The following is a 17,521-nucleotide window of genomic DNA, read 5'->3' as shown; positions in this document are numbered from 1 at the left end:
AAAGAATATAGAGAAAAATGAAGAGAAGCTAAATTCTGAAAGTAACTAAATAGAAGTCATGAGACAACTTTGGTAAGAACATAGGAAATAAATATCAAGAGGGTGAATGTTCTGGAGGCTATTGAAAAAAACTTAAAAATAGAGGAAAGATTATTCTAAAACAAATCAGATGATAAAGCTAACATAATCTCCCAGATTTATGATGGCTGAAATAATTATCTTGAGAAATTGCCTTCAGGAGAGAAGCAGTAACAGAACAGCAGAAGAATACATTCAAGAATGCTCTCAGGAGTATAGAGTACTTGAGGTAGGTAGGAAAAGAAAGAAAAAAACAAACATGGAAAGTTTTTTGGAGTGAATGATTGAAAACTTGTCCTAGCTTTCTCTTTGCATGCTGGGGCAGATATGCAGTAATTGTGGCACATGCTTACTAGGGGGGAAAAAGAAAAAAGGAAGAGATCCAACTTCAATCTCTTTATGACAAGAGGAATATAAGGGCTTTTTCAATTGAAGATGAAATCAACCTCATATGAGAGCAGTAGGGTTTCCTCTCCTGGTAATTTAGGTTTTCATCCTGTATGCAGACAAATTTAGCTGAGAAGACACATGCAGTTTACTAACGAAATTATTGTAGGTGGGATATATAGATGGTGGATAGTGATCTTTCCTTAATGCACTTCCAAAAGGAAGTGTGCTTGCATTAAGGAATACTAAGGCAATTGATGTGAAGTTATCAGTCTCTGTATACAAGTAGTCTAGTCGTGAAGATATTTGTGTGCAAACTTTGTTTGCTTATACTTAAAGGATTAAACAAGAATATAATTTCTTGGCAAGTATAATTTGCTTACCATCCAAGTGATGTCCTAAAACATCCACGGCCTGATCGGTTTCTTCTATAATATAATATGCCATTGGATATCTTATCACACCAAAGTGTATACCCTTACATTTACTAACATTGAACTGACAGCCATTTTTACATAAAATTTCAGCCTACTCAAATCATTCTGCAAGTGCTACATGTCATTCACATTCCTAATTACTCTCTTCCTATCTTTACATCAACAGCTAATTCATATGTTTCCTATCAAATCCTTGTCAGTGTCATTAAATGTAAAGATTGAACAATGACCCAACAACTGATCCCGCGATATACCACTGATCACCTTAAATCCTGCCCCCCCCCCCCAAATACACCACTTATTGATATGTCAGTCAGCTATTCTCTTATCCAAGCTAATAGTTTATAATCCAGTCTCACATCCTGCATCTTAAACAACAGCTCCTCATGCTGTCAGAAGCCTTACTGAAGTCCAAAATAATTATCCCTTGTCTAACTTTTTATAGAATGTGAGCAAGTTAGTCAAATATAACCTTTCCTTAGTAAACTTAGGTTTCAGTTTGCGATTTTTGCAAGCATACTTGAGAAATGACTAAGAAAAGTTGAAAAACTTGGGAAAGAACAGGTTGGATTTAGTCCAAATAGTGCTTATAAAAATTAGCAAAAAAAAAAACATGAAAAATCCAAGGATGGATATCTTTAGTATCATGCCAGCTGGGGCATTGTCTGGCCCTCTGCTGTTTTCGTTTAGTTTTTTTGAGATTTCACTGCTATCCAATCAATGTTTGGATAATTAAAGTTTCCCATTATGATTTCTCACCCATCGTCTTTATTTGATAATGCCTTTTGTCACTAGCAACTGCTCAACTCAGTATTTGATCTTGTCAGACTCCATTTTGCACCAGATGGCTTTGGACTCACTGCTACATGAAAAACTGTTACTGATATTGCAGCCATAAGTCTCGGCTCTAACTGAATTCAAGTCATCCAATATCATTAGCAACACACCCTTGACTGTCCTATTCTTCCTAAAAATACTTACCCTTTACGCTCAATAACAGTTAGTACGCCTGCCTCAGATAGCTAGGTCTCACTAATGCCCATTGAGATTGTGTGTACACATATATGAAAGAGAACATCTTTAATAGAATTTAACAGCCAAATTATATATACAATAATTTGTAAGATCTGGCATGTCTTTAGTTTTGCTACCAGCCCATTGTTCATCAACATATTACATGCCAGTCTTCTGAGACAAGAGGAACTTGTTCATTTCACTCTCTTATTTATGGAAGCACACTGCATCTGAGTTTTGGAGAGAAATTATGTAAACAAATGCCTTCTCTGATTTTTATTTATGTATCTCCATAATTCTGGCAGAAATATTTGCATATCTGCAAAAGCCTCTAGAAGACTCTCAAATTTTCACAAAGTAATTTTTGTTTGACAGCAGTAACTGAGACATTCTTTACATTTCATTGTCATTTTGATACTGTTCGACTACTGGGCCAATGAAGTTGTAAATGGTTTATTGAATTTAGCTTTATAACAGTATTAAAAAGTATAAAGTGTATTAAAAAGGTGCTTCCAGTTTCAAATACTTTAGAATCCATCTTTCTTTGGAAAGTAGCTAGAGATATTTCTTGGAAGACTTTTGATCAAGTCTCATCACAGCATTTTTTGTGAAAATTAAACTAAAGGCCTCAAAAACCTCAAAAAATTAGACTTTCTCTCAGCAGTCCCAGAATCTTTTTTTATGTTACAGAATGCAACTTTGTAGCATAACCACTTGAATTCCTCAAGCTTCTTGAAATATTCAATGCTATTATAATATTTTCTGGTCCTATAACTTCACATTCAGTTTTGCATTTCCAAAAACTAAAAAAATGTAGTTTTTAAAGATTCTGTGGGAAGTTTTTTGTATTGAGACCACATTATTATATAATTAAGGAGTTTAATAAAAATAAGCAATAAATAAATTATATAAAACTGTCGCTAATTTTCAGTAATTTAAGCAAAGTGCATTGATCAGCACTGTGTGCATGCATTACATTTGCCTTGTTCTCGACTTGCTTTCTTTGGACAATTTTGAATGATGCCATTTTGCTTCAAAACACTGAAACTACACTTTATAACAGCATGCAGGAAAAATACAATTGTTTATTTTATTTTATTTATTTTTTCTCCTATCTGGCAGAAGATTAGACCTGAGATTACATGATTAAATCAATTGATAAAACCTGTATGGCAGTCCATTCACAGGTTTTTCGAACAGTAGTTTTAGCTTGACTTTTGACACTTATTCACCCACAAATTAACCACTGCAGATTGTTTTGCCAAGGAATCTTGTATAGTTTTTGCAGATTTTCAATGCTTGTTACTATTTTTAGATCGAAAGCTTGATTCTTGTGATTAACAGATAATACTTCTGCATGAGTCAATGAAAATCTGAAACAAAAAATCTGATTTTAATGAAGATGCTATCTAATTGTTAAAGCTGAAATGTTTAATACAAAAAAAAAAAGATGAGCATGCTAAGGTTTTGGGGATCTGTGCAGTTTGAGTGATCCATTCCTGAAAGTTAAATAAGGAAACAAATGTAGTGCTGAGAAAATGCTACTACCAGGCAGATGTCCTCTGTGAGCATTTTCACTATAAATTGGGAAGCTTACCACCACAAGAGTTGCCGCCTAATTTTTAAATAACTCATTGATTCTTTGTTTTGAAGAATCTTATTTGGCCAAGTTTCATTTATATAGATGGAGGTCATCCATGTTTTGATTGATGCATAAACATGTCATGGCTAGTACAGTGGAATGTTTAAACATCTATTAAAGCATTGATGCAAAGCATAAAATGGTTAGTATATATATATATATCATTCAAATATATCAAAGCACAGCAGTTTAACACTGATTTCTGCTAAAACATTGACATGTTAAGAGAAATCACAACCACATGCAAATCAAGCAATTGGTGCTGCTTGATAATTTGATATGAGATCACAAGAATAATATGAAGTCATTATTACACTGATGTTCAAAAGTTAAGGATAGACTACATTTTTACCTGTATATGAAAGTTTTCATGATTACAGCCAAATGTGGACATAAATTATAGTACAAAGAATGTTAGAAATTTTGTACAAATTAAATTGCAATATATTTTTGCCAAAAGTTACAAATTTCCTAAGGATGTAATTAAGAAATTAATGCACAGTGACTTTTCATTATGGAATATGTCTACCCCAAACTGCAATGCAACTCTCACAACGCCATACCATGTTTAGTGCCAAGTAATTCAGGAGTTCTTGAGGAAAACTGGCCCACTCTTCCTTCAGAGCAAGGATAAGTCCCTTTGGTTGGAGGTATTATTCTTAATGGATGCTTGGTGCATCCATTAAGCATAATACCCCCCCCCCCACACACACACACAAACACCATATCTATCCCTTTCAAGAACATTCTTGGGATGGTAAGCAGTACCACTTTTGCTCCAGATCAAGTGTCATCTAGAATCAGAGGAAAGACTAAAACAACTCATTTGTAAAGAGTACATTAGCCTATTGGTGTTTTTTCCATTTATGGATACATCACTGAAAATGTGCTCTGCAATGAGCTGCAGATAAAGGGATGCAGACTATAGGCTGACCTGTTGCATGCATCTTATCTCAGTTTGTCGAGATATCTGTGTAACTGTGCTTGAATGAAGCCAACTTGCAAGCTGACCTACCATGGTGTGTCAATTATGTTTTGCTGTTATAACCAAAAATCTGTTTTCATGCTCCATTGTAGAGGGAGGGCGATATCTTAGCAAATGTCTGGAACACATTTCATTGGTTTGAAACAATGCCTGGATACAATGCTATGTGAGATTCTAAATTCTATGGCAATATCAGTAATTCTACAGCCTTCTTCACACTTTCCAGTAATTCTACATCTGAAATCATCTAGATGTCTTTTGAGACATAAGACATTCAATTTTGCAACTTTATTCCTTCATGAAAAAAAAAAAAAAGCTTCTTCACACAGCATTTTGCTCTGTTGAGTGCTACCACATGATCCTTTTGTGCAAATTCAAAAATTTGAATGTGTACCTGCTTTCTACTTTCTAACATCAGTTGTACAAATTGCCACAAGCTGATTTATCCAAATTTGCAGTTTTAATCTTCAGAAAGTGTTCTGTTTATTTTTTTATTTGCTTCATTTTTGATATATAATTTTACAGTATTGTTAAGACTATTTTCCTAGCTTATATTTTATCAATGCATAATATTGGCATTCCACCTGTGCATTTTTTTTTTTTAAATTTGCTGATTACATAATTACATGTACACCATATTCCTCAATTATACAGAATGAATGTTTTCTGTAGAAGCACTCGATATTTTACATCTTTTTAAAATAAGGAGCCAGAACAGCTGGCAGAATCATAATGAAAATATTAGAAAGGAACTAACAATGTTTGGTTAGCATTCAAGAATGTGTGAGCAGAGCTAATCTAAGGCATGGCCAGTTAAAGAAATCCAGAGGAAGACCAAGATCTAGGTGGATTGTCAGAAGTGCCTTAGAAGAAAGAAATGTTAAATATGACAGTACTGGAGTGATGACAAGTAACAGACTAATTTGGAGGGCAACTGTTCATAGCAGATTAATAATAACGTAAGTGTGTCACGTAGTCTGAAACACCCAGGTTCATATCAGAAAATTGACCTTAGCAGTCTAGTATTGACCAGAAATCCATCCATATGGAAGAAAGATATCGGCTATCTTACATTTCATATTCATGTTTTGACTGATGTGTAAACATGTATTGGCTGGTTCCCAGTGCGTATGAAGTGATACACATTTGCAATCTTCTGTACCACTTCATTATATTGCCATTCAAATTTTTTTTATAATCTGTAGTGACTGAATACAGTAAAAAGATGTAAAATAATTAACTTATGAGAAATTTGTGATTGGAGCATAAAGTGGTGATATCAGATTTCTACACAGAAAAAATTGCAAACTGGCTGATTCATGAGCCTTAGAAACTTGACTAATTTAACTGACATTGGTTATTAGTAAAATTACTGTTATCGTTCTTAAGTTTAGAGATGTTTAGGCAATTTATCTCTGTGAACAAAGTATTTTCGTTAATAATTTAATTGCTACATTATCATCATCATCAAATTCCTGACATGTACCCTCAAGGGGTGTACAGAATGTGATAGTACTACATGAAACTTACATCATTACTAACTTCCTATCTACAATCTTCCTCCAAATCAATCTGTTATCTGTCAAGACTTCAACATTATCAGACTTTGTATTTCTGTCTTCCAAGGCACTTTTTACTGTATCAATCCACCTATATCTTGGTCTTCCTCTGGGTCTTTTTCCTGCCAACTTGGCAGAGAACATTTGTTTTGCTAATCTTTCCTCTCTCATTCTGTTTAAGCGACCATACCGCCTGAGATTAGCTGTGCTAACACATTCCTGGATGCTAACAATATCAAGTTCTTTCCTAATATCCTCATTTTTAATATGAAATTGCCATCTGTTCACGCCCCTAATCTTTCTCAGGACTCCCATACCTGTGGTCTCTAGTCTTTGGTCAAGTGTTTTATTTCTAAACCAGCTCTCAGAATAAGTTAAAATTGATTTGAACACTGTCTTCTATACAGCTAATTTAGTGTTTTGACTAATTTCTCTCTTAATGTAAATTTATTAATTTGGCTTCCTGCCATACCAGCTTTATTGATTCTGTTGTCTATTTCCATATTTAATTTACCATCTTCACTAAAAATTGTGCCTAAGCAGCTGAAAATAAGCAGAAACAGTGATATTTTCAATGTTTCTGCTTATTTTTCATTGTCTTTTTCTTGTTATTGTGATTTTCATACCAAATTCATTACAACAGTTATTCACTTTAGTCAGGGAATCTTCCATACTTGTAGCAGATTTATTTAGAAGTATAACATCATCTGCAAAGAGCTGAGATTAACATCTCCAATGTTGATATCAGGTTTAATACCACTTTCCTTCATAATGTGATCCATATAGATAATGAATAACAGAGAGGGGATAATATCTATCCTTGTCTGACACCAGATTTAACATCATACCATCTTCCTGTACTTCCTTCAATTCTAACTGCTGACTTAAAACTCAAATAAAGACTAAGTATTGCTTGATATAATGCCCCATTGACACCATACAACTGTAGTGTTTTGAATAGCTTCTCTCTTAGCACCTTGTCATATGCCTTTTCAGGATCTACAAAACTTAAATACAGATCTTTGTTATATTCCCATGATTTCTCAACTTTGTCGTAAAGTAAAAATATGATCCTGACAGCCTCTATTTGACTTGAATCCAAGCTTCCCTTCCACAATCCTTTTCAAGTATACTTGCATAAATCTTACCAGGAACACTCAGTAGTGGAATACCTCTGTAATTCTAGAATTCAGTTTTATTTCCCTTTTTATGTATGGGTACTATCAGAACTACTCCAATCATCTGGAATTCATCCCTCTGTCCCAGCCTATTAAACTATGTAGTGCAGCCACTGAAAGACTTTTATACCTCTATACTTGAGCATTTCTGGGCAAATATCATCTATTCAGCTGCCTTTCCACATTTCAGGCTTTTAATGGCTTTTTCTATTTCAGGTAGGTATGTATTCCTGATTGCATATCTGTTGAGTGTTTTTACTACTGCTTGTTTCATTTAGCAATTTTTCAAAGAATTACTCCATACCGAAAGGATATCTTTTTCTCCTGTTTTCATGTCACCTTTATCATTTAATTCCTTTTATAGCACTCTTTCCTCCATTTCTGAGCTTGTTCAGCAGCATCCAGAATATCTTGCCAGCTTCTTGATAATTATTTTCTATGTTCTTGCCAAAGTCCTCTCATGACTTTTGTTTAGCTAGTTTTACACACAGTTTAGCTTTTTTACATTTGTCTCTGTATTCTCTAAGAGCATAAGCTGATTTATTTGCCAGGAACTTTTGATATGCTTTCTTCTTTTCCTTCACTGCTTCCTGTGTCCACCATGGAGTTCTGATTTTTCTATCCTTGCACACAACCTCACCACATGCCTCTCTGGCTGAATCAGTCAGTGTTTTCTTCAGAGCTTGCCACTGAATCTCCATGGTTTGATCATCATCATCATCAAATTCCTGCCATGTACCCTCAAGGGGTGTACAGGATATGACAGTACTTCATGAAAAAATTACATCATTACTAACTTCCTATCTAAAATTTTCCTCCAAATTAGTCTGTTACTTGTCAAGACTCCAACATTATCAGATCTTATATTTCTATTGTCTAAGGCACTTTGTACCGTATCAATCCACCTATATCTTGGTCTTCCTCTGGGTCGTTTTCCTGCCAACCTGGCAGAGAACACTTGTTTTGCTAATCTTTCCTCTCCCATTCTATTTAAGTGACCATACCATCTGAGATTAGCTCTGCTAACGCATTCCTGGATGCTGACAATGTCAAGTTCTTTCCTAATATCCTCATTTTTAATATGATATTGCCATTGATGCCATCTGTTCACGCCTCTAATCTTTCTCAGGACTCTCATATCTGCGGTCTCTAGTCTTTGGTCAAGTGTTTTACTTCTGACCCAGCTCTCAGATCCATAAGTTAAAATTGGTTTGAACACAGTCTTGTATACAGCTAATTTAGTGTTCCGACTAATTTCTTTCTTATTCCATATGAATTTATTCAGTTGACTTCCCACGATACCAGCTTTGCTGATTCTGTTGTCTATTTCTATATTTAGTTTACCATCTTCAGTAAAAATTGTGCCTAAGTAGCTGAAATGTTTTACTTGTTCCACAGGCTCTCCATTCACAACACAGTTGACATTTTCAATGATTCTGCCTATTTTCATTGTCTTTGTCTTTTTATTGCTGACCTTCATACCATATCTATTACAACAGCTATTCAATTTAGTCAGAGAATCTTGCAGACTTGTAGCGGATTTATTTAGAAGTATAACATCATCCGCATAAAGCAAAGAGCTGACATTAACATCTCCAATTTTGATATCAGGTTTAATACCACATTCCTTCATAATGTGATCCATATAGATAATGAATAACAGAGGGGATAATGTACATCCTTGTCTCACACCAGATTTAACATTAAACCATCTTCCTGTATTTCCTTCAATTCTAACTGCTGACTCACAACTCAAATAAAGACTAAGTATTGCTTGATATAATGCCCCATTGACACCATATAACTGCAGCGTATTGAATAGCTTCTCTCTTGGCACCTTGTCATATGCCTTTTCCAAATCGACAAAACTTAAATACAGATCTTTGTTATATTCCCATGCTTTCTCGACTATTTGTCGTAAAGTGAAGATCTGATCCTGACAGCCTCTATTTGGCCTGAATCCAGCTTGTTCTTCACCAAGCTTTTCTTCCACAATTCTTCTCAACCGTTTCTCAAGTATACTTGCATAGATCTTGCCAGGAACACTCAGTAGGGAAATACCTCTATAATTCTCACATTCAGTTTTATTTCCCTTTTTATATATGGGTACTATGAGAGCTCTACTCCAATCATCGGGAATTCGTCCCTCTGTCCAGGCTTTCTGAACTATGCAGTGCAGCCACTGAAAGACTCTTATACCACCATACTTCAGCATTTCTGGTCGAATATCATCTACTCCTGCTGCCTTTCCACATTTCAAGCCTTTGATGGCTTTTTCTACTTCAAGTATGGATATGTATTCCTGACTGCATGCCTGGTCAGTGTTTTTTATCACCGTGCTGTCATCACTGCTTGTTTCATTTAGCAGTTTTTCAAAGTAATTACTCCATACTTCAAGGATATCTTTTTCTCCTGTTTTCATTTCACCTTTATCATCTCTAATTCCTTTTACAGCACTCTTTCCTCCATTCCTAAGCTTCTTCAACAACCTCCAGAATATTTTGCCACCTTCTTGATATTTATTTTCTATATTCTTGCCAAAGTCCTCCCATGACGTTTGTTTAGCTAGTTTTACACACTGTTTAGCTTTCTTACATTTGTCTCTGTATTCTGTAAGAGTAAAAGCTGACTTATTTGCCAGGAACTTTTGATATGCTTTCTTCTTTTCCTTCACTGCCTCTTTAACTTCCTGTGTCCACCAGGGAGTTCTGATTTTTTTATCTTTGCACACAACCTCACCACATGCCTCTCTGGCAAAATCAATCAATGTTTCCTTCAGAGTTTGCCACTGAATCTCCAAGGTTTGATTCCTGTTCTCAAACTCTTTCATTTTCTTTTCAATAATATTTCTGTATTTTAGTCTACAGTTTACATCTGAGAGCTGCTCAACTTTTATTCGCTTTAAAACTTTCTTACATGTTATTCTTTTCAATATGAAATTCAATTTTATCCTGCTCAAGACTAAATAGTGATCACTTCCAATTTCAAATCCTCTGTACACTCTGGTGTCCTGCACCAGGGAGAAAACATCACTATCAACAATAACATAGTCAATGAGACTTTTCTTATTCCTAGCCTCTTCTCTCCATGTGAATTTGTGCACATTTTTATGTTGGAACATGGTGTTAGTAATAACCAGTCCATGTCCTGAGCAGAAATCCAACAGATATTTGCCATTATTATTAGCTTTGTTCTTTTCTCCAAATTTTCCCAAAATATTTTTGTATGTCTCACAATCATTTCCTACTCTACTATTTAGATCCCCAACAAGGACCAACAAGGGGGGTGCTTAAGGGTCAAAGCTGTATAACTGAGAGGAGACCTCCACATAGCCTTTAAAGGAATGCGGAGAACCGACCAGGGCTTCTGACCTAATGTCCAATCCTCACCTTCTCGTGGTGCACCCTGTTGGGTATCTACTTTGATACTGAACGAACGAGGATGGGCTGGCAATTTGGGATTTAGCCGACCAAATTGTATTCTTATTGGTTAAACCAAAATAAAAAATGATGGTACAACATGACAAAATTTCATGCCGGCTGGGGCGTCGCCCGGTTAAACAAGGCCCCCGTTGTTTTCGCCAGGGAACCAGGGCGAACAGCAAAAAGTCAGCTACTGGAAAAAATCTGAAAACAAACCCCAACTCAACATCACCAGAGTTAAAGATCGGTACTATCAACGTATGGTGGTATAAGAGTCTTACAGTGGCTGCACTGCATAGTTCAGAAAGCCTGGACAGAGGGACGAATTCCTGATGATTGGAGTAGAGCTCTCATAGTACCCATATATAAAAAGGGAAATAAAACTGAATGTGAGAATTACAGAGGTATTTCCCTACTGAGTGTTCCTGGCAAGATCTATGCAAGTATACTTGAGAAACGGTTGAGAAGAATTGTGGAAGAAAAGCTTGGTGAAGAACAAGCTGGATTCAGGCCAAATAGAGGCTGTCAGGATCAGATCTTCACTTTACGACAAATAGTCGAGAAAGCATGGGAATATAACAAAGATCTGTATTTAAGTTTTGTTGATTTGGAAAAGGCATATGACAAGGTGCCAAGAGAGAAGCTATTCAATACGCTGCAGTTATATGGTGTCAATGGGGCATTATATCAAGCAATACTTAGTCTGTATTTGAGTTGTGAGTCAGCAGTTAGAATTGAAGGAAGTACAGGAAGATGGTTTAATGTTAAATCTGGTGTGAGACAAGGATGTACATTATCCCCTCTGTTATTCATTATCTATATGGATCACATTATGAAGGAATGTGGTATTAAACCTGATATCAAAATTGGAGATGTTAATGTCAGCTCTTTGCTTTATGCGGATGATGTTATACTTCTAAATAAATCCGCTACAAGTCTGCAAGATTCTCTGACTAAATTGAATAGCTGTTGTAATAGATGTGGTATGAAGGTCAGCAATAAAAAGACAAAGACAATGAAAATAGGCAGAATCATTGAAAATGTCAACTGTGTTGTGAATGGAGAACCTGTGGAACAAGTAAAACATTTCAGCTACTTAGGCACAATTTTTACTGAAGATGGTAAACTAAATATAGAAATAGACAACAGAATCAGCAAAGCTGGTATCGTGGGAAGTCAATTGAATAAATTCATATGGAATAAGAAAGAAATTAGTCGGAACACTAAATTAGCTGTATACAAAACTGTGTTCAAACCAATTTTAACTTATGGATCTGAGAGCTGGGTCAGAAGTAAAACACTTGACCAAAGACTAGAGACCGCAGATATGAGAGTCCTGAGAAAGATTAGAGGCGTGAACAGATGGCATCAATGGCAATATCATATTAAAAATGAGGATATTAGGAAAGAACTTGACATTGTCAGCATCCAGGAATGCGTTAGCAGAGCTAATCTCAGATGGTATGGTCACTTAAATAGAATGGGAGAGGAAAGATTAGCAAAACAGGTGTTCTCTGCCAGGTTGGCAGGAAAACGACCCACAGGAAGACCAAGATATAGGTGGATTGATACGGTACAAAGTGCCTTAGACGATAGAAATATAAGATCTGATAATGTTGGAGTCTTGACAAGTAACAGACTGATTTGGAGGAAAATTGTAGATAGGAAGTTAGTAATGATGTAATTTTTTCATGTAGTACTGTCATATCCTGTACACCCCTTGAGGGTACATGGCAGGAATTTGATGATGATGATGATGATGATGATGACAAGGACCAACTTTTCCTTTTTCATTGTGTCAGTTGCTTTTTCTAAAGCCTCAAAAAATTCCTCCACTTGTACCTTAGTAGAACCTTCTGTGGGACTATAGGCACAAATAAGTCTCATTGTCCAGTTACCCATTCTCATATTTGCCCACATTACTCTACTTGAGACTGACTGCCATTCAAGAAGATTAGCCTCATATTTTGTGTTGAATACTATGGTTACTCCTTCTTTTCCTTGATTGTTATTGCCTGAATATAACATTTTGTATTTATTGCTCAGAAAGATCTCACCAGTTTTGGTCTTTTTTGTTTCAGTCACCCCTATTATGTCGATCTGGTACTTATCTAATTCCTCAGCTAGCTCCATTTCTTTGCCATTCAGGTTCCTTACGTTGATAGTACCGATCTTTAACTCTGGTGATGTTGAGTTGGGGTTTGTTTTCAGATTTGTTCCAGTAGCTGACTTTTCGCTGTTCGCCCTGGTTCCCTGGCGAAAACAACGGGGGCCTTGTTTAACCGGGCGACGCCCCAGCCGGCATGAAATTTTGTCATGTTGTACCATCATTTTTTATTTTGGTTTAACCAATAAGAATACAATTTGGTCGGCTAAATCCCAAATTGCCAGCCCATCCTCGTTCGTTCAGTATCAAAGTAGATACCCAACAGGGTGCACCACGAGAAGGTGAGGATTGGACATTAGGTCAGAAGCCCTGGTCGGTTCTCCGCATTCCTTTAAAGGCTATGTGGAGGTCTCCTCTCAGTTATACAGCTTTGACCCTTAAGCACCCCCCCATGGTTTGATTCCTGTTCTCAAATTCTTTTTTTTTTTTTTTTTTTTTTAAATAATGTATGTGTATTTTCGTTCACATCCGAGAGCTGCTCAACTTTTATTCGCTTTAAAACTTTCTTAAATGTTCTTTTCAATAGGAAATTCATTATCCTGCTCAAGACACTTCCAATTTCAAATCCTCTGCACACTAGTGTCCTGCACCATGGAGAAATCATCACTATAAACAATAACATAGTCAATGAGACTTTCTTATTCCTTGCCTGTTCTCTCAATGTGAATTTGTGCACATTTTTAAGTTGAAACATTGTGTTTGTAATAACCAGTCCATGTCCTGAGCAGAAATCCAACAGGTATTTACCATTATTAGCTTTGCTCTTTCTCCAAATTTTCTCAAAATATTTCTGTATGTCTCACAATCATTTCCTACTCCGCTAGTTAGGTCTCCAACTTTTTCTTTTTCAATGTGTCAGTTGCTTTTTCTAAAGCCTCAAAAAATTCCTCCACTTCTACCTTAGTAGAACCTTCTGGGGGACCATAGGCATAAACAAGTCTCATTGTCAGTTCCCCATTCTGATATTTGCCCACATCATTCTACTTGATATGGCCTGCCATTTAAGAAGATTAGCCTCATATTTAGTGTTGAATACTATGGCTACTCCTTCTCTTTGATTGTCATTACCTGAATATAACATTTTGTATTTATTGCTCAGAAAGATCTCGCCAGTTTTTGTCTTTTTTGTTTCAGTCACCCCTAGTATGTTGATCTGGTATTTATCCAATTCCTCAGCTAGCTCCATTTCTTTGCCATTCAGGCTTATTGTGTTGATAGTACTGATCTTGAACTGTGACGTTGAGTTCGTGTTTGTTTTAGAATTTGTTCCAGTAGCTGACTTTTCACTGTTTGCTCTGGTTCCCTGGCGTAAACAGCAGGGGGGAGGGGCTTGTTTAACCGGGCGATACCCCAGTTGGCATGAAATTCTGTCATGTTGTATCATGATTTTATTTGTGTAATCTAATTGCAATTTAATTTTAAGGCATAATTTCCTTTAATTCAAATAAAAATTAGTGGAATCTTGATTATTTTAAATTGTTCTGATGTGAAATGCACTTTTGTACATTTTGTTTTATAGGTTGTTCGGACTGCGTTAGTAGATGCAGCTGGCTTAGCATCTCTGTTGTCAACAGCAGAAGCAGTAGTGGTAGAAATTCCTAAAGAAGAAAAGATGCCAGCAGGTGGTATGGGGGGCATGGGAGGAATGGGTGGGATGGGGGGAATGGGTGGACTAGATATGTAATAAGGTAGCTAATTAAACTAGATAACTAAAATATTCCGATGAAGATCATATCAGCAGTAAGATTATGTGCAAAAACTCGAATATTATGAATATATCATGTCTGTTTTTTCATTCCATTCATTATGATAAAAAGAAATTCACATACACACATTCTAGATTTTTTGTAGATGCATTTATTTTATGGCTAAATAAACTGTTTTGTTTTGTATAATTTTTTGAATTTTTGGTGACAAACCAGAACTGCATAGCTAATTTCTCAGTGAGAGAAATAACTTACATAATACATAAAAATTTAAATATGGGAAGTGAAAGAAATCCTATGGTTAATATAGACATCAGTTTTTTGATGGCACAATGATATGCTTTGATTCAAACTATAATGGCAATTTCTTACATACACAAAACTTAAGTAAAGATTGATGGAAACTTAAGAATGATGGAATAATTTATTATAGCAAATTGCCTTTACCTAGGAGTTGTACAAATATGTAGATTCATTTATTTATTGGCATTTAGTATACCATATTTACTCGAATATAACTCTCACTTTTTTCCCCAGAATTAAAGTTTAAAAATCTTGGTGTGAGATATATGTGGGGTTTTTCAGGCAAAAACTAAATTGACATTTATAATTGCTCACGTTATTTATCAAATGAGTGTATTTAAATTTTAATTAGTTATTTATGCAATTGGTTGCTCACTTTTGAATCTTTAACGACGATGCTTCTGTAATTAAATTTAACCGTTTCATTATTGCTTGTCCTTTTATCATTTTAGAATCATAAGATTATCATAACTTTGAGTTTAAAACTAGCACTGTAACTTGAACGTTTCTCCATATTTCAAGCAAAAATTACCAGTAATTTACAAGACCCCTGAGATACATAATGAACGATCCTTCATGGATGACTAATGAGAAGTGAAAGCAGAGCACGAAACGGACAGCAATGATAGGCTGGCAGAGATTGAGCAGCTATGAAGATGTGCATATGATCGGTGCGGTATTAACAAAAGATCACGTGACTCAATGACAAAATCAAGTCTATAATTATTGAGTTGAAATACTGATTCTTTACAACCGAATTCCAAAATATCTGAAACTGCCATAACATTCACTATATATTTCTTAGTTTTAACTTGTTCACGTCGGCATGGTGTTTCGCTCATCTTGTATAGTTATTGGCTGTGGAACCCAAGGCACACGTCGGCATGGTGTTTCGCTCATCTTGTATAGTTATTGGCTGTGGAACCCAAGGCAAAGCAAGGTATGGTGAATGAGTCGAACTTATTAATGAACTGGTGTTGTACTGGTGGATGAGTGAGCTGTGTGACTGTTGCACGTCGTTACTGAGATAGCAGTCATGATGCTCAGCTCACCTCTAGGAACAGTCACACATGGTTGACCAATGTGCCTTTTGCTGGATGTCTGTAATGGTAAATCCAGTCATGGTTAACACCCTTGATACAGTAGTAGTACAGGAGCAATCAACAAGTACGGCTGCTTCCGAAATACTGTCACCTCCTCTCTGGGCCCCAACTATCTGCCCACGGTCAAACTGGCTTATGTCACCACATTTCCCCATTATTGGCAAAGTACAGAGGATAGGTGTGTCCATTTATAGTAGCCACATGCGTCATTGATATTACGTGGTACTTTGTTATCGTACCGAATATATAAATCGGGGGGGGGGGGGGGGGGGGCTAATGCAAAGCTAACTCTGTGTATAGGGTAGCTAAAAAAATGAAGAAATGCTGAAGCCATACAAAAGTTTATTTATAAATGTTACAGATTATAATTAATAATTGCCATAAAATGTTACAGATTATAATTAATAATTGCCATACCCTCCATGGAGTCATCAGGCGTGGCATAGGAGGTTCACTCAACCAAAAATTCGTCATACTGAACCTTAAAATCTTTAATGCTCCTTCCATTCACAAACATTTCTCTATGTAAAAAAATTATATTATAACTATAAATTCACATGTATGCCATAGTAATTAACCTTTTTCTTAAGTATCATAAGACATCATCAGTACAGTTATAAACAACAGTAGAATTACATTAAAAAAAAAAACGAAGTGTGCATACTTACATTGGAATTCTACTGGGCTGTAATGTAATTAAATTAAATTAAAACTGGTAAGTTTATTTTATACGGTTGACAATTTCTCAAACTTTTGGATAGCGAAAAAGTCGTTACAGTTAAGACTGGGTCTGTGCCGTAAGATTTCAGCACTTTCTTTATACAAACGGTCATGTTTATATATGGATCGGTTTAGTAGCTTGGTGTGTTGCCATTGGATCCCATGATTGGCATTTTCAACTCCATGTTGTGCAAGACCAGATTTTGTGAACTTTGATAATACAGATGTGGTCTTAATGTTCAGAGATACATTTATTTACAGATCTTCCTGTTTGTCCATAGTAAGACAATTTACAAGAACGTGTCACTTCGTATATGCCAGGTAGCATCAGTGGTGATAGTTTCTTTTGGAGAAGGTAAAAAATTGTAAATTTGGTATTATTTCTGGGAAAATTTTCATGTTTACTCCTCTTAAAAAACTTATTTATACGGCTATTTTAGCTTGTTTCTGTTTAGTAGTGTCCCTTATTTTAAATACATTGGCTTTTTACTCAAGAATGTTTTAGGGCATTATAAGTGTATTTTAGAGGTAAATATATGCAGGCTAATAATAGAGGAAGAAATTTTGCACATACCTTGTTTGGATGTTAGGATGTCTTCGTTCTCCATACTTCGACCTAACAGCAGAAGTATGGAGAACTGTAGTCTATTGAAGCCAATAGACTACAGTTTGAAATAGCCAAAGTGATCTATGATGCCAAACCTTCAGAATTAAAAGCACTGAACTTAAAACATAATAACATAATTATCACAAAAGCTGACAAGGGGAATACAACTGTAGTTTTGGATACTAATTCATACGATTGGAAAATGAATTTATT

General features: G+C 35.7%; 2 protein-coding genes across 2 annotated transcripts in view; one reads left to right on the top strand and one right to left on the bottom strand.

Annotated features, from left to right (window-relative positions):
• Positions 1 to 14,764, top strand: part of LOC150100395 (heat shock protein 60A-like) — a 112,664-nt gene extending 97,900 nt beyond the window's left edge. The window contains exon 12 of the mRNA XM_090402752.1: positions 14,389 to 14,764. Coding sequence (XP_090258878.1) covers positions 14,389 to 14,553 — 165 coding nt within the window. The 3' untranslated portion in view covers positions 14,554 to 14,764. The remainder of the gene's footprint in view (positions 1 to 14,388) is intronic.
• The window catches only part of LOC150100394 (coenzyme Q-binding protein COQ10 homolog B, mitochondrial), a 92,744-nt gene continuing 78,223 nt past the window's right edge, over positions 3,001 to 17,521 (bottom strand). The window contains exon 6 of the mRNA XM_090402754.1: positions 3,001 to 3,289. Coding sequence (XP_090258880.1) covers positions 3,279 to 3,289 — 11 coding nt within the window. The 3' untranslated portion in view covers positions 3,001 to 3,278. The remainder of the gene's footprint in view (positions 3,290 to 17,521) is intronic.

Source organism: Typopeltis vanoorti, chromosome 13 (assembly GCF_054136105.1).
Source record: "Typopeltis vanoorti isolate ZY-2024b chromosome 13, IOZ_Tvanoo_1.0, whole genome shotgun sequence".
NCBI classification, from domain to species: Eukaryota; Metazoa; Arthropoda; class Arachnida; order Uropygi; family Thelyphonidae; genus Typopeltis; species Typopeltis vanoorti.
This window is presented reverse-complemented; position numbering and strand designations above follow the sequence as displayed.